General features: G+C 39.1%; 1 protein-coding gene across 3 annotated transcripts in view; it reads right to left on the reverse strand.

Annotated features, from left to right (window-relative positions):
• ATL1 (atlastin GTPase 1) overlaps window positions 1-23,939 on the reverse strand; it is an 83,671-nt gene extending 59,732 nt beyond the window's left edge. The window contains exons 1-2 of one of the 3 annotated variants that reach the window (XM_029951084.1): window positions 23,701-23,939; window positions 12,410-12,582 (exon numbers count right to left, since the gene is read on the reverse strand). In XM_029951084.1, coding sequence (XP_029806944.1) covers window positions 12,410-12,443 — 34 coding nt within the window. In that variant the 5' untranslated portion in view covers window positions 12,444-12,582; window positions 23,701-23,939. The remainder of the gene's footprint in view (window positions 1-12,409; window positions 12,583-23,700) is intronic. The other 2 variants (XM_029951083.1, XM_029951082.1) reach the window with 2 other exon arrangements.
• Window positions 23,940-23,978: the final 39 nt, after the last annotated feature.

Genomic DNA, 23,978 nt, shown 5'->3' on the forward strand with positions numbered 1-23,978 from the left:
TCCTTGACGGAATGTATTAAATAAGCAATCACCACCAACAAGCAAAACAAGTACTACCATGTAAAAATATTAAAAAAAAGAAAACCCTCTCACATGCATAAATGAAAGATTGCACACAAAGTACTCACATCTTTTCAAGCTTCAATAGTAAATATTCTGCTACTATGTATTAAATACTGCATGGTTTGCCCAGGCTAAGATGAAACCACATCATGAATCAATAAGCATTTTGCATTTTCTTTCATTATCTACTCAAAGTCATGCCTACTGCACCTCTAAACATTTCAGTCAGAGTGGTTAAAATGAACAAATCAAGAGACTATAGATGCTGGCGAAGGTGTGGAGAGACAGGCACCCTCCTACACTGTTGGTGGGAATGTAAACTGGTGCAGCCGCTCTGGAAAACGGTGTGGAGGTTCCTCACTCTTTAAAAACAAAAAAAGCTTGCGCTGCTAGCAAACATATATAAGCACAGTCCATCAAAAATTAGAAAACATAAAATGTTTTCCAGGCTTTTGTGGAAGACTATAAAAATTAAACATAAACTAGAACACAAAGCAAGTTTCAACAAAGTTCACAGCATGAGTATAAACATGAACCGCTCAGGGCACCTGGGTAGCTCAGTCGGTTGAGCATCTGACTTTGGCTCAGGTCATGATCTCACAGCTCATGGGTTTAAGCCCCACATCGGGCTCTGTGCTGACAGCTAGCTCAAAGCCTGGAGACTGTCTTTGGATTCTGTGTCTCCCTCTCTCTCTGACCCTCTTCTGCTCATGCTGACTTTCTCTCACAAAAAAAAAGTTAAAACATTTTAAAAAATTAAAAAAAAATAAACACAAACAGCTCAATACTGTAGAAACTAACCACATGAGGCTGTTTAAATTAATTAAAATTAAATAAAAGTAAGTATTTGGTCCTTATTCTCACTAGTTAACTTCAACACTTTAAAAGATATATATGGCTAGTGGCTACAATATTGAGCAGTATGGATATAGAACATTTTTATGACCATTGAAAATGGTACTGCTATATAATATTAGCTAGAATTAAATTAAGTATCACTTCAGTAACATTTAGAAAAATCCATACTTCCTTTTTTTTAAATTTTATTTTTAAGTAATCTCTATACCCATCATAGGGCTTGAACCTATGACCTTGAGATCAAGAGTTGCATGCTCCACTAAGTAAGCCAGCAAAGTGCCCTGAAAATCCATGTTTTCTGTATATTTATAAATAAAGGTATGAATCATTGTAGACATTTAAAATACTTGAAACTAACTGAAAATTATTTTACTGCATATCAACATATATAGGATACAAGAAGACAAGCTGAAAATTAATGAGCTCAGTATCCAACTTTTTAAGTTGAAAAGAGAATATAGAATGAAATCAAAGAAAGTGTTAAAATAAAATAGAGATGCACAGAAATTAAGTAAATATAAAAGTAAGAAAAAAGGAGAGGCTAAAAAATAAAAGATATAACAAGGAAAACACAAATAAAATTAAGCAGAGAAAATAACAGATAATTAAGAACAACCTCATGCTAAGCTAATGAAAGGGACAGATTCCATGAAAAATATAAGTTACTAAAACTGACTTAAGAAGAAATTAAAAGCTTTAATTGTTTCAAAACCCATCCTGAAGTTAAATCAATAGTTCAAAATCTTGGGGCACCTGGGTGGCTCAGTTATGCATCCGACTCTTGGTTTCAGCTCGGGTCACAATCTCACAGTTTTGTGAGTTCACGTCCCATGGCAGGCTTTGCACTGACAGTGAGCAGCCCCTGCTTGGGATTCTCTGTCTCCCTCTCTCTCTATCCCTCCTCAATTTATGGAGTCTCTCTCTATAAAATAAACAAGTAGTAGTTTAAAAACTGGTTCAGAATCTTACTATAAAGAAAGCAGCAGGTTTAATAAACTAGTTTTCCCAAACTGGATCAATCTAATATCATATAAACTCTTCTAGAGAATAGAAAAAAATTAAAAAAAGAAAAAAGAAACATCTTCCACTCATTTTATAAAGTTAATATAGACATGATATATTAAAGTCAGACAAAGTAAGTATGAAAGAGAATATTAATTGTAAGCATGATTGTAAATATTTTTTAAAAATTAGAAAACTAGCAATGTGTTTAAAAAGGTAATACTGTAGGCGTTGACTCATTCTAGGAAGGCAGGATCACCTCAACACAGAAGATACTGTAATGTAATTAAACGCAGGAAAAAAATTAAAGAATAACCATATGATTAATTTCAAAAATACAGAAAATGCACTCATTATAATTCCAAATCCAGTGATGACTAAAAAAAACCTATTTAGGAAAAAGAAGAATATTCTTATTCTAAGATAAGAAAAAGACTTAAAAGATAAAGACTAAAAAGGAATGAACAAAGCTGCCATTACTATAAGATGATATGCTTCCTTACATAGAAATTCTACAGAATCAAAAGGTAGTTCATTAAAACTAATAAGGGGCACCTGGCTGGCTCATTTGGTTAAACATCCGACTCTTGATTTTGGCTCAGGTCATGATCTCATGGTGGTAGGATAGAGCCCCATGTTGGGTGTGGAGCCTATTTGGGATTCTCTCTCTCTCTCTCTCTCTCTCTCTCTCTCTCTCTCTCTCTCTCCTATTTGGGATTCTCTCTCTCTCTCTCTCTCTCTCTCTCTCTCTCTCTCTCTCTCTCTGCCCTTTCCCAACTCTCACACACACACTCTCACACACACACACACACACACACACACACACACACACATATTAATAGGAGAGTTCTGCAAGGTTGCTAGATACAAGATAAATATGTAAAATCAATTGCATTTTTATTAATAGCCAATAAAAAATAAAACAGGGAAAAATCATAGCAACCAAAAAATGTACGGAAAATAATAAATCTAACAAATAAAGGCCAGCCCTTCAAGGAGAGCTTTTAAATTACTGAGAGACATCAAGAAATAAAATCTAAATAAATGAAGGAATATACTATGTACATGAATAGAAATATTCACTACAGCAAAAATCTTAATTCTATCAAATTAATCTACAAACAGGATACAATTTTATTTTTAAAAATCCCAACTGGGTTTTCCAAAGAACTTGAAAACCTGATTCTAAACTTTTATACAAAAGCAAAAGCTGAGAATAAAGAATAGTTCAAAACACCAATAAATAACATAATGAAACAATCTGCTCTACCATATGAAGACACTATGAAACTACAGCAATTAAAACTGTGTTATTGACATAAGGAATGACAAACAGCACTGGGACACAATAAGAAGCACAGAAATAGACCCACACCTATTCAGGAGTAATATCTGACAAAACAGGTTTGAAATCAATGGGAAAAAGGTGGATTGTTCAATAATGAGTCTGGGACATTTGGTTAACCATATGGAAAAAAAAGTCAAAGAGATTTATACATCACACTACTCATAAAAATAAAATCCAAACAGTTCTAGAGCTTAAATGAAGTTGGAAAGATCACAGAGTAGGAAGCACCAGGAATCTGTCTCCCTACCAGGACAACAATTACACTGACAGAATCTGACTGATAGACCTACTGGAACTCTGGAAGGCTTACAACTTCTGGAGAAAGGCATAAATGGTAAATTGTAGTTAATTTTAGTCAATTTCACCTCTTAACTCAGCGGTGGCTACTGATCCACCCCGTCCCCCACACACCTCTCAGCCCTATGGCAGGCAGTTAATGCACGTTATACACAGCTTGCAGAAGTCAAGGTAGTCCCTAAGGACCCGGTCCTCCAAAGTTTGGGAATTTGTGTTCCAATTGCTGATTACTGCTTATAATCACAAAGATGCAGATGCAGAGTTGTATCCTCCCCCATTGCTGACTGCCCCTTCTTTCTAGGTGAAGTGACTTCCAGGATATTTAATGGGCCAGTCAGTACCTTTTATGGGGTGGAAGGGATAGGGGTAGAGAGAGAAAATCTTAACCAGACTCCATGCTTAGTGCAGAGCCTCACATGGGGCTTGATCCATGACCCTGGGACATAGACTTGAGCCAAAACAAGAGTCAGATACTTAACTGAATGAGTCACCCAGGTGCCCCAAGGGCCAGTCCTTCTTTTGCCCTTCTTCAGTTTTCACTTTTTCCTCTTTTGGGAGTCAGACATTAAAGATTAGGATATTGAAAAGTAACTGCATATACAATGAAAATAAAAAACTTACCACCCATGCCGAGGGAATGGCACAGGCTCGAAAAATGTCTTTAAGTTTGTAGCTCAGGCTGCTCCTCAGCATAAAGAAGTCCTATGACAATGAAAACAAACAAACAAAATCCCAAACCCAGAAAACACTGAGGGAAGGAAGAGAATCTGACTCTTTTTTTTCATAGTGCTTGTAATTTATTGAAAAAATGTAAATGTTTTTTCCAGGTGATACTGAGGAGATGGGCTGAGTGCCTGGTTTTTTTGTTTTGTTTTGTTTTTAGTATTCTGTCCAAATGTACACATTGTGGGAATGCTGCAGTTTTGAAAGCAAAAGGACGTTTGTGCATAGGAGAAAAGAAATGGCAACAATTTAGCTGCCAGGCCACTAGGCCCCTACAGCAATCTGGTGGGGTAAGGGAGGATTCTGGGAGTAAATAGGAAACTAACCAAGTTGAAAGTAACATTCCTATTTCTTATCACATTATTAGATTCAAATGTCCAGTTTTCAATAACAGAAATCACAAGGCATACAAAAAGAAACAGGATATGACCCGTTCAAAGGGGAAAAAAATAAGTCAATAGAAACTGTCCCAGAGAAAGACCACATGGTGAACCTACTAGACAAACACCTTATTAAAATGACTGTCTTTAAAGATGCTCAAGAAACTAAATGAAAATGCAGAGAAAGTCAAGAAAACAGACTGAACAAAATGGAAATATCAATAAAGAAATAGACATAAGAGAAGCCAAAAAGAAATTCTAGAGCTGAAAAATACAATAACTGAACTGAAGAATTCACAAGAGCAATTCATAGGGATATTTGAGCACACAAAGCAAAGAATTAGCCACTGAAGACAGGACAATTGAAATGATGAGGGCTGCAGAAAAGAAGGAAAAAAATTTGAAGAAAAGTGAACAGAACCTAAGAGAAACATGAGACACCATCAAGCAGACCAACTACACATTGTAAGAGTACCAAAGGGAGAAGAGGGAGAAAAAGATAGAGACTTTTTTGAAGAAACAATGCCCTAAACTCCCCAAACTTGATAAAAGCCATGAATACAAACATTTAAAGGCTCAACTAAAGAAGACCCACACTGAGACATATTATAACCAAACTGTTGAAAGACAAAGAATTCTGAAAGCAGCAGGAAAGAACTGACATTATGTACAAGCAATCTTCAATCAAACTGGCAGCAGATTACTCATAAGAAACCTGGAGGCCAGAATACAGTGGGCTGATATATTCAAAGTGCTTTTAAAAAGATCTGTCAACCAAGAATCCTATGTTTGGCAAAAATGTCCTTCAAAAGTGAGAAATTAAGACATTCTCAGATAAACAAAAGCAGAGGAAGTTTGTTCTCACTAGACTTGTCCTGCAAGAAATGTGAAAGGTACTCCCATAGGTTGAAATGAAAGCACACTAGACAGTTAAGCCATCTGAAGAAATAAAAATCTCTGTAAAGGTAAACACTTGGGCAATTCTAAAAGCTAGTATTATTAAAACAACATTTTATAATATTGTTTCTTTGTTTTCTACATGATTTAAGGGACTAACATATTTAAATACACAATTACTTTTAATCTAAAAGTTCCTACTATAACTTTTGTTTATAATTTCACATTTTGTTTTTCTACATAATTAAAGGCAGTAATGCATTTTTAAATTGAAGTATAGTTGACACACAATGTTAGTTTCAGATGTACAATACAGTGATTCCACAAGTTTATACATCATGTTCACCACAAGAGTAGCTACCATTGGTCACCATATAACCCTATTACAGTCCATTGACTGACTATGCTGTACCTTTATCCCCATGACTTATTTATTCCATAACTGGAAACCTTTATCTCCTACTCCCCTTCACCCATTTTGCTCATTCTCCCCATGTCCCCCTTTCCTCTGGCAAGCATCTGTTTGTTCTCTGTATTTATGAGTCTGTTTCAGCTTTTTGTTTGTTTTGTTTTTGTGGATTCCACATATAAGTGAAATCATACGGTATAGGTCTGTCTGACTTATTTCATTCAGCGTAATACCTTCTAAGTCCACTCACTGTCACAAAGGGCAAGATCACATCTTTTTTATGGGTGAATAATATTCTGTGTGTATATGTGTGTGTGTGTGTGTGTGTGTGAAATATGCATATATTTCATATGCAAATTTTGAATTTTCATTTTCTTTCATTTTCTTTGGGTAAAGACCCAGAAGTGAAATTATTGAATCATGTCATATTTCTATTGTTTAATTTTTTGAGGAACCTGCATACTGTATTCTACAGTGGCTGCATCATTTTACATTCCCACCAACTGTGAGGATTCCTTTTTATCCATGTTTTTGCCAACACTTGTTATCTCTTGTCTTTTTTTATTCTAACCATTCTGACAAATATAAGGTAAAATCTCATTGTGGTTTTGATTTGCATTTCCTAACAATTAGTGATTGAGCATCTTTCCATGTGTCTGTTGGCCATCTGTATGTCTTCTTTGGGGACTAACGCATTTTATAAAATAACTATTAGTTTGTGTTTTATACACATAATGTATAAAAATATAATTGTGTGACATCAGTAACAAAAAAGGGTGCAGACAGAGCTAAAAAGGAGCAGGGTTTTTATAGGTTACTGAAGTTAAACTGATATAATTTCAAATTAGAGTATTATAGCTTTAGGATATTAAATGTAATTGTCATGGTAACCACAAAGGAAATAGTTCTAGAATATTTTAGTTCAGGCTGCTATAACAAAACACCACAGATGGGGTTAGTACTCAGTTCTCGAGGCTAGAGTTCAAGGTCAGGGTGCCAGCATGGTCAGGTGAGGACCTTCTTCCAAGTCGCAGATTCCTCATTGTATCCTGGCATGGCGGAAGGGGTTAGGGAACTCTGTGGGGCCTTTTTTAAGAGAGGGCTGTTCATCCCGTTCATCTCATTCAGAGGGTTTCGCTCTTATGACCTAAGCATCTTCCAATGCCCCCATTTCCCATACTATCACATGTGACATGAATTTTGGGGGGATACCAATATTCAAGCCACAGTATATGCTATACACAATACATAAATGATAAGGGAATTAAAATGTCACACTACAGGAGCATGTGAGAGGCTCAGTCAGTTAAGCATACAACTCCTGGTTTCTGCTCAGGTCATGATCCACGGTTCAGATCGAGCTCCACATTGGGCTCCGCACTGATAGCATGGAGCCTGCTTGGGATTCTCTCCCTCTTTCTCTCTCTCCCCCTCCCCCACTCTCACACAGGTGCACAGGTACATATGCTCTCTCTCAAAATAAATTATAAACTTTAAAAAGTTACACTACAAAAACATTAACTAAACATATGAGAAGACAGTAATCAGGTAATAAGGGAGAAAAAGCTTTAATATACATTGAAAAGAACCACAATGAGATATCATTTCACATCTATTATGATATTGAGTGTGGATGAGGATGTGAAGTCAACAAAATATTTTGTGGAAAAATGCACACTCTAGATTCCATTTACATTAGTCTCTTTAAAATGTATATTTGATACATACATATTGAAAGATCAGGAAACGAGAAACACCAAATTTACGAAAGTGTTTATCTTTGGAGGGGGTAAGGACAGGATGCTATTAAAGAAGGGCACATAAACAGTATCAAAATATTGATAAAGTTATATTTTTTCATTAGGGAGGGGGCTTAGAGGTTCTCATTATCATGTTATCATTCTTTTCAAAAGCGAACATCTATGTTTTATATGTTCTTTTGTACACAGATATTTTTCATAAAATTTTATGTAAAAGAGGAAGAGCCTCTAAATTTAAAAAATCCCACCTTTTTTTATGACCAAAATTATCTCACAGTAGATCATTTTCCTGATATCACAGGTTCCATTTAGAGTCTAGTCACTGTTCTAAAGATAATAAAGGCTACAGAGTTTGAAACAGAGCAAAGATATAACTCAGGAGTCATCAAGACAAGGTGTAAGCAGATACAAAGGATAAAAAATATGTTATCTGTGGAAAAACGTACTTGAAAAAAGATGTAAGGAAGGCAAATTAAATTAGCAAAATGGGACGGGAGGGTCTGTAGGGGAAGTACATGTATGACTCATTAGAAATTTTATTTTATTTCAGGAGGAATATATACAGAATGAGGCAAGTAAAAAGGGACAAAGAGTCTCATTTCAAGAAAAATAGAATACAGCCAATTGGAAAAGAAAGAGCAGGAAGTTACTATACTATACTCAAGATCATTTTTAATCTTACCTGAAAAAGCAAAAACAGAAGCCTAATGCTTTTTCAACAAACAGACACTCCCTATAATTTACTGCAAATATTCTTTTTCTAAAGCAACAGTGTATGAACAGTTACTATTACACTGTAGAAAAACCAAATTCTCCTGTTAGCTCCCAAGTTTTAAGCAACTGTAATTAATGAAAACAAATTTTAAAGGATGCACTTTTGTTTTGTTTCTGGTAGTACTTAAACTCTAAGGTCAACATTGAAAGACTGCTTTCTGGGCTACTGCCTCTGATAGACATCTGTGTCCTTTATTTTCCACACTAGTATAGTCTCATCTGAGTTTTTAAAAGCTGAGCTTTAAAGGCTATCACCTGAGCCTGTTTTCTCTCTACCCTCACACCATGCCCCATTATCTTAAAAAACATTCCATAGCATGCTATAGAAAATCAATTAGAAGACAACCCTAGGTTCTAATTTCCTCTAACTTACTAAATATATGATTTTTGCCAAGTCATTTAACCTACCTAAGATTCAGTTTTTTTTCTTTGCAAAAGAGGGATTACATCAACTCAGAGGCTAAAGAGCAAAAGCAATAATGCAGGTGATGGGCATTAAGGAGGGCACTTGCTGGGATGAGCACTGGGTGCTATAAGTGATGAATCACTCAATGCTACTCCTGAAACCAATATTGCACTGCATGCTAACTAAAATTTAAAAAAATAATAATGTGACTGTGGCTTAAAAGCTGTAGTTCTATACAATGCAGAAGGTACTGTCAACCGTCTTGGCTCCGTCACCTATCTTTAATATGTAAAATGAGGATTATAGTACCTACCTCATATGAGCTTAGCTCAGCAACATTAGCGTTAATGTTATTATTAAATACCTTCTCAGTGTTAGGTATTACACAAGGTGCTAGTGATAACATGGAATCAGGACAGACAGCTAACATCTTTGCCAAAAACCTCTATTTTGTACTCCATATTGCTACATATTTCTTTTAAAAAATTTTTTTGTAAAAAGGTTTATTTATTTTTGAGAGAGAGCGTGAGCAAGGGAGGGGTAGGGAGAGAGACACACACACTCACAGACTGAGCTGTCAGCATAGACCCCAACGCGGGACTCAAACTCACAAACCGAAAGATCATGATGCAAGCCAAAGTCAGACGCTTAATCCACTGAGCCACACAGGTGCCCCTGCTACATCTTTCTAAGTCATTTACATCATATATACTTTATTTCTTAATGTTTATTCTTTATTTTGAAAGAGAGAGCGTACACACACAAGTTGGTGGGAGAGAGGGAGAGAGAATCCCAAGCAGGCTCCACCCTGCCAAATGTGGAGCTCAAGCTCACGAACCCGTGAAATCATGTCCTGAGCAGAAACCAAGAGTCATATGCTTAACCGACTAGCCATCTTGGCGCCAACCATAGAGCATCAAGACTCCACAATTCCAGTATTCCTTTCCTGTGAACATTTCCAGTGAACACACAGTCACTTTAGTATTTCTTTTCCTAAGTCATCATTGGAGTTGAGACTCTCTTGATGACTTCTGGGTAAACTGTCTGGGACATGTTCCCATCAAATATAAATAGTCCAGTGCTTGTCAATCACCTGAAATGCCAATTGAACGGCAGTTCCTAGACCTCATTTCAGCTCTTGATTGAAAACTGGCTGATTTGCAATGACATGGATGGAGCTAGAGAGTAGAATACTAAGAGAAATAAGGCAGCAAGAGAAAGACAAACACCATACGATTTCATTCATGTGGAATTTAAGAAACAAAAGAAATGAAGAAAGGGAAAAAAGAGAGGGAGACAAACCTAGAAACAGACTCTTAACTTTAGAGAACAGACTGACGATTACCAGAGGGAGATGGGGGAGCGGGGGAAACAGTTGAAACAGGTGTTGGGGATGAAGGCGTGCACTTGTGATGAGCACCTGGTGATGTATGGCAGTGTTGAATCACTATATTGTACACCTGAAACTAATTTAACACTTTAAACTATATGGACTTAAAATTAAAATTAAAAAAACATAATTAACAGAGAAAAACCCTGACTGGAAGATGTGAAAATATGCATATCTAATAATTTCCTAATGTGATTTTTATGCAAATCCCATTGAGAAACACATTCCCAAGACAGGAGAAAACCTCCACCACATAAGAAATCTGAAACCAAAGAAAATACTGAAGTGTAAAGTTCCAAAACTTCACTAAGAATTTTAATCCTCAGAATAAATTTTCACATGCCTGTCTCTTAACAGGACTGAGTCAACAATGCACAGAGATCAAGACCAAAACTGACTTGAACATCCACACCTTAACTATGAATGTTCAAGAAATTCCTAGTCTAGGGGCACCTGGGTGGCTCAGTCAATTGAGGGACTGACTCTTGATTTAGGCTCAGGTCATAATTTCACAGTTAGTGAGTTCGAGCCTCACATGGGGCTCTGTGCTGGCAGCTCAGAGCCTGTTTGGGATACTCTCTCTCCCCCTTCCTCTGCCCCTCCCCTGCTGTGTCTCTCTCTCAAAATAAATAAACCTTAAAAAAATGAAAAAAGAAATTCCTACTCTAGGCCAAGGGAAAGTTAGGGGGACAGTGAAAAAGCTTACTCATAATTTCCTAAGAAGCAAAGAAAACATGTTATTGCAATAGTCACACTTACTAAAACTGAAGTTTGGTAACCCTAGAAAATGGAACCATTTTCAGACAACCAGAGACAGGCCTCCCAGCGCCAGCTTTCCACACCTACCACAAACCTTGCCTACTGGGAGTTAAGTTGGTCCTGTGACCAATCAGGCAAGGAGAAATACAGTCTTTTGATAAAATCAAGCCCAAAAAAACCATTAAAATTTAAACTGATACCTCCTGGTCCGATGGACAGCTATTGAAGAGATCTCATTGAGGCACTGCAGAGAATCCGGGAGCTCCAAACTCCTAGAGGGTGTGGGTAAACTTTCCAAATAACAAAGCTAATGAACAAAATATTTCTCTATCCACCAAGGAACAGTGGCCTGAGATCTGCTCTGGGTCAGATAATAAAATACCCTGAAAGGCTTTAGTTGCTAAGATGGTAGTGAGGTTAGCACTATGCCTGGAAGAAAACAGAGCCGAAGGCAGAAAAAGACGCCCCAACTGCCCACACTCTCCGTCCTGAACCAAGTCTGGAGCAACAGAGCGGGGCGGGGCCGCGATTTCTCCTGCATCACTGCTTTCTCTCTTCCCCGCCTGCGTGAGCGCCGCCCACCCACTCGCGGCGTGAACCCACTGGGCCCAGCCTCTCCTTCCCCCTCCCCTCGGCCTGGTGCTGAATCATGAGCCCAATATCTCCAAAAGGTAAAATCAAAGAACAATGCCAACCTTAGGGCTGGCCTGAATGGTGTGCCAGATTGGGGTGGGGCAGAGGCTGGAAACCACAACTTTGCTTCCCTTCTTCCCCCAATTCCCCACCGAACCCCAAATTAAAACAAGTACTGCAGCGCTGGGGGACTCCCAAGCCGGCGCCCCTTCGGCTGGGTTGCTCAGGTCCGCAAGGCTCCCACCCGGCCCGGCGCGCCTCTGCCTCATTGTTCCAGCATACCGCCCGCTCGGGAGCCCGCGCCCTGCCAGGCGAAAGGGCTCAAAGCTCCCGGGAAAGGGACTGGGGGTTAGGGACCCTCACCCTCTCGCCCCCCTCGGCCGGGTAACAGCCCCTGCTTACTCTCATCGCCTTCCTGCCAACGGATCGCTAAAGCGGAACCAACGAGTCCTAGGGAGGCGACAGGCGGGTGCTGTCCAAATGCTGCGAGGAGAAGGACTGGGGGTGGGGGAGAAGCAGGGGACTCCGGCCTGCGGGAAGCTGCAGCCCTCGCCCCACAGCGCGATTCCGCTCTGCCATGGTTTCTCCGGCCCTACAGGGAGCAGCTCGGTTGTGGCCCGTCTCCCAGCCCTTGGCCCTCTTGTCCCCAGAAGCAGAAGGCAGAGGGCCAGTCCCCGCGCAGGCTGTGGAAGTCATCGTATGTTACTCACCCCAACTGTTTCGGTCCCTGCGGTTCTTGGCCATGGTGGTCCGGGGACTGGTGGCGGTGAGGCGCTGTCACACTGTGCTGGCTCTTCTCCCGGGCCGCAGGTTGCTGGCGGTGGGAGGCTCCGTGCCCGCACTGGGCGCAGTTCGCTCAGACTCTGAGGATGTTGCTGTGGCGCTGGTGGGAAGGAGCGGGGAGGAGAAGGGAGGAGAGAGCGGATGAACCGAGCTCAGCATCACAAGCCCGAGTTCACACAAATACCAGCGTCACACCCTCCCTACCTCAGCCCACCCCCAGAGCATGAAGGCAGGGACAGACGATGTACTGCAACATTTTCCAAGGAAAACACACACACACACACACACACACACACACACACACACACACACACACACACATAAACAGCACCCCCTCACACACTCTCAAAGAATTTAACAGCATTAGCCAGTCACAGAAATACACAAACTAGTATACTGCATTTTTCTGGATGTTCAAAAAGCCATTTCCTCGAACAAATACAAACTAACGCTGATATGCAGGCAACATTTATATAGCCAAAGAAGTTAAAATAATCTGCACTTATCTACCAGGAACCATTTTTCCCTATTGTAAAAACAAGGTCACGTTGATAAAGATATCATTCTTTTTTTTACCTGTATACTGAACAGGCCTGACTTTTAAAATTAGGATAGCAAAATTTACATCAAGATTGAGATAAATGAAAGCTGGAGATTCATCATAATCTGTAACCAACTCAATATCTACTAGGCAAAAATACCCACTAGATTTTCAGAGAAAAACTCTAGAGTTATACTGACAAATATTTTAGGTAAAATCATACTACATAGTCTGGGTGAGCCTTGGCAGCCACAAAGGTTGCAGACAATTTTGAATACAAAGCAAAACGCAAAGGCACTGATTTCTTCCTCTCTGCCTACAAACTCAGTTTTCAGTATTCTAGAAGCAGTCCTTGCATGCTAGTTGATCCTCAAGATACCATTAACCCATTCCTTACAGTTTTCTTCTGGATTTGGTTGTTGCCCACACTCTACAGATCAGCTCTGCCTACAAGATTATTGCTAGCCTCTTTAATTACCAGATCGTTGGTCTCTTCACCATAAACAAACTCTTCACTCTGTGTTCACTCAATGTAATTTGCTATCATGGCTTCAGACAGGACCTTCATCCTGATAATTTCCAAATCTGTGCTTCTAGTTTTATGCTCTCTTAAAGAGAGAAAAATCGTCTTATCAGAACCAAATTTATAACTGCCCAAGGTCATCTTCACTTTGTTTTCCACTGACACTTCAAAATCAACATTTCAAAAACCAAACTATCTCACCCACCACTTCCAGCTTTTATGCATTCCATATTTCAGTTAATGGTTCTAGTGACTTCAGAGCTATGAACACTGTAAAACCATGTTTACATTATAGTTTTAAAAGGGACGACGGGAGTCCAGGTGGCTCAGTCAAGTAAGCATCTGACTCTTAATTTCAGTTCAGGTCATGATCTCCTAGTGAGATAGAGCCACAAATTCGGGCTATGCTCTGACTGCTTGGATTCTCTCGTATGCCCCCCACCCCCCACCCCCCAAAAAACAAGCTTAAAAAATAATAAATGAAGGGGACTGTGTTCAATAGAGTTGCATTTCCTAAACACTAATGAAACAACATAGGAAGACAGGAATTATCTCACCCCTGTATCTACAAGCCAAATTTGTGGAATAAAATGAAGTGTGTTCTGCTTTTCTTGTATGTCTTAACTTTAATTCTCAACTCACATTCTAGCCTGGTAATTCCTTTCAAGTAAATCTCATTAAAAAGTGTACACTAGAGTCCACAGACACACATGGACACACAAAGATACATATACAAATGAGGAAAAAGTGGAGAGTGACTGCATTTGAGTATAAGGTTCCTTTTTGGGGCAATTAAGATGTTTTAAATCAATTCTGTACAACTCTGTGGATGTACTAAAAATCACTGAATTAAACAATTTAAATTGGTGAATTATATGGTATGGTATTACACATCATTTGGGTGCTTTTAAGGTCAAGTTTATTTTAAATTGGAAAAAAGGAAGAAAAGATATTTGTATATTAGTACTCTACAACTCTTCTGATCCTGACCCCTCTGGGATATTACTCCATAAATTACTCCCTCCTTCCTGTACCCTCAGTGATTTTTTTTTCCTACTGGTTCCCTCACCATGCTCATTTAAAAGGGCTGATCTTAAAAGGGCTCTCTCAACCTTGCCATTTGCAACAGCCTGGATGAACTTAGAGAGTATAATGCTAAGTGAAACAAGCCAGACAGAGAAAGACAAATACCATTATGACTCCACTCAGATGTGGAATTTAAGAAAAAAACAAAAGAATAAACAAAAAAGATAAAAAACCAGATTCAAAAACAGAGAACAACTGGTGGTTGGCAGAGGAGAGGTGAGAGGGGGATAACCCTTATCTTGTTGAGCACTGAGAGATGCACTGAATTGTTCAATCATTACATCATATACCTGAAACTAATATAACAGTGTGTGTTAATTATACTTCAATAAAAAATAATTTAAAAAATGTAACCTCCTTAAGAGAGAAAAGGGCTCTCTCAATCAGAAGATTCTCAATAGTTGATGCTACAACTCATTCCTTCCCTCTATAACTAGCATTCTTGGAAATGTATTTATATCAGTTAGAATGCTTTTGGCTGTAACTCAAAAGAGCTTAAACCAAAAGGACATTTACTGTCACATAATTTTTTTAAGTTAAGTTGGTTCTGTGGTGATTAATTCAGTAGCTCAACTTCATTACTGACAGATTAGGATATAGATTTGGCTGCTGCAGAAAAGTACAGTGGTTTAAGACAGATATGCATTTCTCTCTCATGATATAATCTGAGCATAAACCCTTCAGCGCTAATATGATGGCTTTGAAATATCAAGAAACCTAAGCTTGGACTTCCATGGTATAATCCAAGATGGCTGCTTGGGCACTAACATCCTCATTCCAGCCAAATAGAGGAGAAGAAAGGAAAGAAGGGCGTATATCTATTCTAAGGGTACAACCCACAAGTGGCATATATCACCTCTACTCAAATACCATTGACAACTACATATCCTACCTATTTGACAAATACATTATGTATAAGCATATCCAACTAAAATTTAGAAGATCTAATACTAATGAAAGAAAAGAGGGCTCCTGGCTGGCTCAGTTGGAAGAACATGTGACTCTTGATCTCAGGGTCATGAATTTGAGCTCCTATGTTGCATATAGAGATTCCTTAATTTTTTTTTTTTAAAAAAGAAGGGAGATGGATATTGGAGAATACCAACAAACTTCATCACAAGGACCAAGGTTGCACCTTACTATCCTTAACGTGAGGACTTATCTTCTAATGTGGGCTCTATCATGGTTCCAAAATGGCATCTGCCATTCCAGTCATCAGAAGTTTGCCATGTCTAGAAACAGAAAAAGGCATGTCTGTGCCTTGTGTGCCTTGTTAAAAGCACTCCCACAGATATCCTATGTGTTATTGTCTAGAATTGTCTGGCCTAAGCCATCTCTTTAGTAAGAAATGAGGCTAGGCCAATCAAGATTTATCCCCTAGCACTGGGGAGGCGCTCAGTCTTATCTGACAGACAGCCACTCAGAAAAGGTCAACAAAATTGTAGTTCTGATCATGAGAATATAATATTTGAGCACAAGGCCCAAGGTGATAATGATAGCTTTCATTTTCCCCTTGTCTTCCGCTAGTATCTCCTCTGATGGGATGACCCAAAGCTTATTTTCATGATCTGAAATCCTTAGTGCCCTTATCTTTACTAGGTTGTTGTGTTTCTGATTGTTCAGTAATACTGGACATGTGAATACCAAGAGGTATCTTAGTGCACACCTAGGGTTCTAGACATAGTCCTTCTATTCTCTTTGTGGAGCAACAAGCAATTCCCCTTGGTAATGAGGCCAAATCACTCCAACCAGTACAATGATCCCCTCTCCAACCTTTGCCTCCATAGCTCAAAGACCTCATATCAGCCAGGTGATAGTTTCTGTTTCCCATTTAATGAAATACTGACTGTGTTATCTAGGGATAGTATCTGTCCTCTGGGCACTAGAGCCTTCAGATCCACCAAGCCCAATGTTTTAAAGACAAAGTTGTAGAGACATAAATTCTAGGAGTAGTAGGAAGAGCCACCACTCCACCCCTTGGTTCCTAGGCCCACACATTCTGCATGTGGGTTAGATGGCAACATATATTGGTTATTAGATTAAGTCCTATCCCATACCCTCACTGGGTTATCTCCCAGTCAGTATATCACAACTGATCCTTTGGCAGGCCTTTCCTCTATTCTTTTAAACTAGCTGTTTCTAAGTGATGGGTTTGAGGTAAGATCAGTTAATTCAGTGGTCATGAATTCATTGCCATACTTCCCTCAAAATAAAATGAATTTCTTGCTTAAATTTAATGTTGTAATACATGGTGATGAAATAAGGCATTCTATAAATCCTTGGATTATTGTACTAGTTAAAAAAAAAAAAAAGCTTTCCAGGCAGGGAAAGTAAACCTGTATTTAGAATACGTACTATTTCCATGAGGATGAATTCCTCTTCTCTCCATAATGGAAGGGATTGAGTATAATAAACTGCCACCAGGTGGTTGACAAGTCTGTTTAGGGAATACTACCATACTGGGATCTCTGCAATGGCCTCTGTTAAAAGCAGGTTAAAGGCTCCAAAGTGGCAGTAACTGTATTATCCTTGGCAAGTAGACATCCATGTTGTTGAATCCACATTTGACTTCCATTTCTTTTTTACATAGGACCACTGAAGTACCACCAGGGCAACCAGGTAGAAGGCTGACATCTATAGGACACATCATCTTGTAAACCTGATTATTGGAATGAATGACCTCTTGTGGGCAGTTATGTGGTTCACAGTGATTTTCACATTCTGGGCCCACTTTGAGAATTCATCTGTGTTACCTCTCCTACTGACTTCCTTATCTTAAATATTCTTCTTTCCGAGTTATTGGCCCACATACTAGCCATGGTACATAAATACAGATCTATATCTCCAGCCAGCTCTCCTTCCTAACAAAGAGGGAAACCATATGTTATATTTAAAGTTATGCCCACAGGGAGAATTTCTCTTCATCCCTATTTTTTCAAGACCACCTCATTACAGATAAGGGGATAATTTAGAGGCTATATGCTCCCAGTTGGATCTGATGCACACCATTAATAAACGAAGCCCAAGTTTTTTCTCCCTGTTAAATGACCACCAGTCCATAGATAAGGTTAAAAAATAAAAAAGTGGCAAAGAAAGTAGGGACAGGAAGAGAGGAAATCTGTCCATGTAATTGTGCCTTATATGTCAGATTAGGCCACCCTAGTATATATACCTTTCCATTTGACGATGAATTCTGCTGCCTGTGTTCAATTTATGATTCAGGAAGTAAGGTAACACCACGTTCCTAAAGAGCAGTTCACATCATACAGTCCCTTAGTATCCCATAGTCAGGTGTTTAGTTTCTGCCAAGGCCTTACAGCAGGCCAAGAGTTACCTTTCAAATGGAGAATAGTTGCCAAGAAATGAGAGCATGTTCTTATTCCAAATCCTATCCATTCAGCTTGTGCCATAATCTATAGGGCACTCTATTTTTCCAAGTCATACGAAAAACTGGCAGTCATATAGGTTACATGATAAATAGGTCAGAGCACAGCACATGCAGTACTGTGTCTCCAAAATCCAAATAGGCCAACTAAGCACTGTGCATTGTTCTTTGAGGTGGAGCACAATAATGCCACTGAACTGTTAGAAATTTCACTATGGCGCAGATCTCTGAACTGGGTGAATTTCTTATCCTCTGATAGAATGGTCTTTTAAAGTTATCTAGGGCAGTTGCCACTTCCTGTTCATCTATCTGGTTTGCACCATGTCATCAAGGTAATAGACTAGCACGATGTTCTAATGGATATCAAGGAAAAAAGGTCCCTCTGGAATGTTACCATATTACAACTGATGTGTTTACACAGCCCTAACGTAAGTGTAAGGCAATGACAATGCTATCCCAGCCATACTGCTTCTGATTATTTCTTTTGAAGGGAATTGAAATGCACATTCTAGGTTTCAAGTCAATAGCTGCATTCTAGGTGCCATTCTACTCTCGATCACAGCTCAGGTCATAATCCTACTCTCGATCACAGCTCAGGTCATAATCTCATGGTTCATGAGTTGGAGCCCCGTGTTGGGCTACACACTGACAGTGAGGAGCCGGCTTGGGATTCTCTCTCTCTCCCTCTCTCTGTCCCTCCCCCGCTCGCACATGCATGCGCGCGCGCTCTCTCTCTCTCTCTCAAAATAAATAAATAAATGTTAAAAAAAAAAGAATTGAGTGATGTGTATTGACTCACCATTGCAGTGACTTGAGTTACATTTCTGCTCATCAGATCTAGAATTTTTCTGCGTACATATGGCAAGTAGCACTGAAATAGACTGTTAGTTTCATCATTCCTAAATGTTGATGATCACATACCACCATCAAAGATCCTTGTTGTCAGACACCCTGATTATCACTTCTTCCTGAGGGTTATCATGATAATTGTGCTGAACATGTCTTTAATATTTAAGAATCTTCCGCTTGGCCTCTCTCGGGATCTCAATATTCCCACCCAAATCATGGATCCTGATTTCACTGTGGCATTTACATTATCATTTCCAACCATTTAGGGCAGCCAGCAAAGAATTTTTCAAAGACATCTGTGACACTCTACTCAATACCTTGATAAAGGTAAATTTTATGGGTCCTTGTAGGGATGGTACGGATAGAGCATTACTAAGCAGGATACACATAATAGGCCAAGTCCAACATTTCCATCTCCCTGAATCTTCAGATTCCTTCCTCTAAAGTATGCCCTGGAAGTTCTGGCATCTCGGCACATAGATTACCAGCTTCAGCTAACCAATTTAGAAAGACTCCCAGCTGCTCAAGTCAACCTGAAACATAAATAAGTATTTGCCAAAATCCTGTAATTCCTTCAGTGTACAAGTTTTCTCCTCCAAGAATAGGTCTTATCCTTCTCCACAAGGGCCATGCTGAAATCTAACTTTTTTTTAAGTTTTTATCTAAATTCTAGTTAACATACAGTGTAATATTACTTTCAGGTGTACAATACAGTGACTCAATATTTCCCATACAACACCTGGTACTCATCAAACCAGTGTATTCCTTAATGACCATCACTTATTTGAAATATAACTCTTGTTCCAGTTTTCAGCCTCATTTATATCTGCCCAAATGCCCCCATTCCATGTCACAGGGTCCCAATAACGTCTCTACTAGGGCTCTTAACTTAGCATAACAGATCTAGGTCTCACATTTAATTAACATTGCAACTCTACAGCCTTTACCATTAGACCACAAGCTTGATTCTCAGCCATATTTTCCCTACAGCTACAAGAGAAATAAGGTTTCTTCAAGGCTGTCAAAGAAACCTTTTGATTTTCTACTCATGCCTTAAGTTTGGAATTCAAGCCATTTACCTTTTTTTACCATGTTTTCTCTCAGAGGCAATCAGAGCAAATGACACAATGACTTCTGTAATCATCACTATCAAAGGAGCTAAGTGCTAGAGATTGGTCTCCCAATGCTATGGCCTCCATCAGCACTGCATCTGATGACACTACTGATGGTTATTTCATATTTCAGCAACTATGATGTCATTGTTTCATTTTCCATGGAAGTAAGTTTCTACAGGTAATCATCAGATAGGTGAGTAATACCATCCCAAAAAGCAAGGGTTTCTTTCCTGAGGCTACTTCCAATTCCTGTAACTATCAATCAGGGTTCTGGCAAGATAGATATAGCACAGAAAGAGAATCTAATGAAAGGACTATTTACAAAAATGAGGACAGGGTTAAAAGAACCAATAAGAAATAGTGAAACACCCTGAGACTAGCAACAGTGAAATGCCATTATCATCCTTGTCTAAAAGGGGCAAGGAAAAAGACAGCTTATTAGAATCCTATAAGAGAGATACAGCAGTAGGATAGGGTCACAGCAAGGCACTGTGGTTTCTTTCATACCGTTGGGGTTCTCAGAACACTAGTTTATAACAGGTGCAAGAAAACTTTAAGCATCCCTTCTGAATGTTATACTTATTAAATTGAGAGGAAATCAATAAGGAACAACATAAGATTATTTACAACTTAGATTTTTTCCCTAACTATTGAATTTGCAGAAAGGACCAAGTTGTGAGACGAATACAGTAACCTTACTACCAAATCTCATAAAAACCTAAAATCCACCCTGGGAATCAAGTTAACTAAAAACATCATTTTAACATATCAGATGACCAATTCAAGCTGGATTAAAAAAGGATATGCATTGCCTTCCTCTTCTTTTTTGATTTTTAAAAATTTTTTAAATATTTTTAAAGATTGTAGGTAATCTCTACACTCATTGTGGGGCTTGAACCTATAACCCCAAGATCAAGAGTTGCATACTCCACTGATGGTGCCAGCCGGGAGCCCCCAAGTCTAATTTTTTGAAACTCCCATCATGATGACCTGATACTGATTCTGAATGAGATCTATGTTCTACTGCAATCCAGAACAAGACAGAATTCTTCTACGCTTTGAAAACATGGTTTTTGCTTCAATGGACAACTGACCCTAATTAGTAACAGAAAGAATAGTTTAACTATTTGAAAATCTTAATCATAATTGTGCAGATGTCTTCCAAAATTTAATTAATATCTAACAAATCTATGGAGCAATAAGCTCAATCACACAGAGTTACATTTTGCAACTAGTTTATGCTGGAAGGTTCATCAGGAGATCATATAGGTTAAGCCTATATGATCCACAGACAAAAATTGTCCTTGCGCTCTTTTCTGTCACACTTGAGAGTTTTAATTAGCTTTTCTGTTTTGGATAGTAATTGGGAACCTTACCTATGTAGAAGTTAAAAAATTTTATGTCCAGTTGAAACCAGAAGCCATGGATTGCAATTAGCATTTTACTAAAGAAATTTGATGGAATGGAAAAATACTACAAAGCAGAGAGGAAACCATCACAGGTTATTATGTAGATAAGAGTAAAACCTGGAAGATATTTACATTTAAGACATTATGGAGAAACAAAAAAATATATGATAGTGTAGCTGGAATGAAGGGCCTATCACGCTATATTTTTTCTTATTCCATACCTTGTTATAAAACTAGATAGTTTGTAAGAAATTCCTGTTGGCTGCAAGTTTTTATTATTCTTTATTATTATATTGTATTATTATTTTTATTACTAAAATTATGTGTTTTAGGATGTAGAATTGAATTTATGGACCATAAGTTTATTTTATGAAAGTTGAATTTGAATTTCTCTACCAATCATGTAATATTTAACCCACCGGCTATGATCTCACTGATCTTGTTTAAATGAACTCAACCACTATTTTTAAATCCTTAAGATTCTTTTGGAGTTAGAATAAAGCAAATGTTTTCCTCTTTGCATCAACTGTGGTACAAGTAATGATTATAGCAGCCACATTTTTTTAACCACCACGTAGAATTTCAACTTTTTCCACGCTATGTACTCTGGGTTGATGGTCAAAGCATATGGACCTGCCATTGCCGGCAACACAAAATATGTGCATTCCAGAGTCTTGTTGAAGTTTATGACCTAAACTTTTTCTTGCCCAATTCATATCAAACATTGTGTTTCAAGAATAACATGCGTGAAGGATCATCAGATATTTATCCTTCCTTCAAACTGGGAATTCAAAGATTCCACTTTACGAGGCCCATGAGGTAAACTTGTCTAAAGTCTTAGTATCAGGATAAGAAGTGCTTCTCTTGACCAAGTGTTTCACTGTGATCTCAAAAACACTATGAAATGCTCTGCTTTGGCCACGTTGTTGCATTGTTCTGGTATCCTATTTTTCCTCTTTTAATATCATACCCTTTACTTATTTTTATCTTGCGTTACAGTATGTATTTTCTGTATGCTGCCTCAAATTCTCTGGAATAATGCAAGTATAAATAACTAAGAATAAATTTCAGACTAAAGATAGGATCAATGCTTACAGGGTCAGAGGGAAAAAAAAGAATCTATGACAACAAGCAAGTACTAGGATACCAATAGAACATTTGAAAAGATTTTGAGTCATTGAAGCCAAAAGTATGTGCCCACCAAAACAAGTGCCAAGAAGCTTTGAAAGAAGGAACTGTTCTTGGACAATTTTTTCAATGCAGCAAACACATAGGCTTTGTCCATACAGCATGTAAGTCTGAGCTAACTTATACTCCCTAAATAAGTGCCCTTTGTGCATGGAACACAACAAAATACATATATTCCTTGTCCTGTTAAGGTGTAAATTTAATTTCTTCATTATACAATTAATTACAATGACCAAAAGCAAGGAGCATATTGCCCAAGAACAGAACTAAATTGGATGTTCAAAACCACAAGCCAACATCTGCAACTTGCTCTTTTGTGATTTTTCAGTTACTAAATACATTGGCTGAGTATTATCTGGCTTTCCTGATCAAAACCTCTACTGGATTCTAGAAATATCTTTCCCAGTATACATAAACCTGGCAATTTTATTTCTACCTTCCGAACCACCCTGGAACTGGAACTGCAAAATGGCTTGTGAAATACCAGCCAAATTACTTCCTTGAACTCCTGTTCCATATTCTGTGCACTGTGAAGTATTTTACAGCCTCTTCTATTTGAAAACCCTGTCTGTAATCCCATAAAATGCCTTATAAACACTTTTTGGGTGTCAGATGCAAAACCTTATCCTCTTCAAGCTGTAGATAATTATATTGAGATACTGTCAATTACGATGTCTTGTCCCAGATCACCTACTGAGGAAGTAGTAGAGCCAGAATCAGGTTGTGGTCTCTTGATTTTGTTTTAGCTTCTGAAGAACTCCTGATCCAATTTGAAAGGAGCAACCCCCGCGGTGAGGCACTGCGTGTGCCCACCAGGGATAGAGGCCACTGGGACTTCCTAGGAATTCGGGCTTTCAGAAATGTGGAAAAATTCAGAAGACAGGTTGCGCAGGTGTGTAGTGCAGCCTCAAGCTGGTACCACTGGGAATGGTTTGCAAAACTGGAAGGTGCAGTCGGGTGTGCCGCGGCTTAGTTAAGCCGGCACTCCCCCACCTCCTTTCCTGGCGCCCCACTGCCAGGTAACTTCTGGCCCAGTGCCCTCCGCGTACCTTTTCCGTGCTCAACTGGAAAGGCTGCCCTCCGCCCACCCTTCTCCCACTACCCGTAACCCTCCAAGTTTACCTGACGAACCTGGGGACTCTTTGACGGAGGCCCGTCGACTCACGGATGCCCAGGGTGGGGTGGGGGTTCCTAATCTCTGAGTGGGTAGCACAGCCAGGGGCCCCGAAAGGACGCGGCCAGCTCGGGGGGCGCGGTGGCCCGGCCCGGAGGGTGTCGTGTCCCGACCAGGCCTCAGGGCGGCACTCTGGTCCCGCGGCCGGAGCGCTCGGGCGGGCCGCTGGGCGCCGACCCACGCTGGCCGGGAACGTTTCACCCGGTGACGCAGCCCCGGGTGGGAG

This window comes from Suricata suricatta, chromosome 9 (genome assembly GCF_006229205.1).
Source record: "Suricata suricatta isolate VVHF042 chromosome 9, meerkat_22Aug2017_6uvM2_HiC, whole genome shotgun sequence".
Classification (NCBI taxonomy): Eukaryota; Metazoa; Chordata; class Mammalia; order Carnivora; family Herpestidae; genus Suricata; species Suricata suricatta.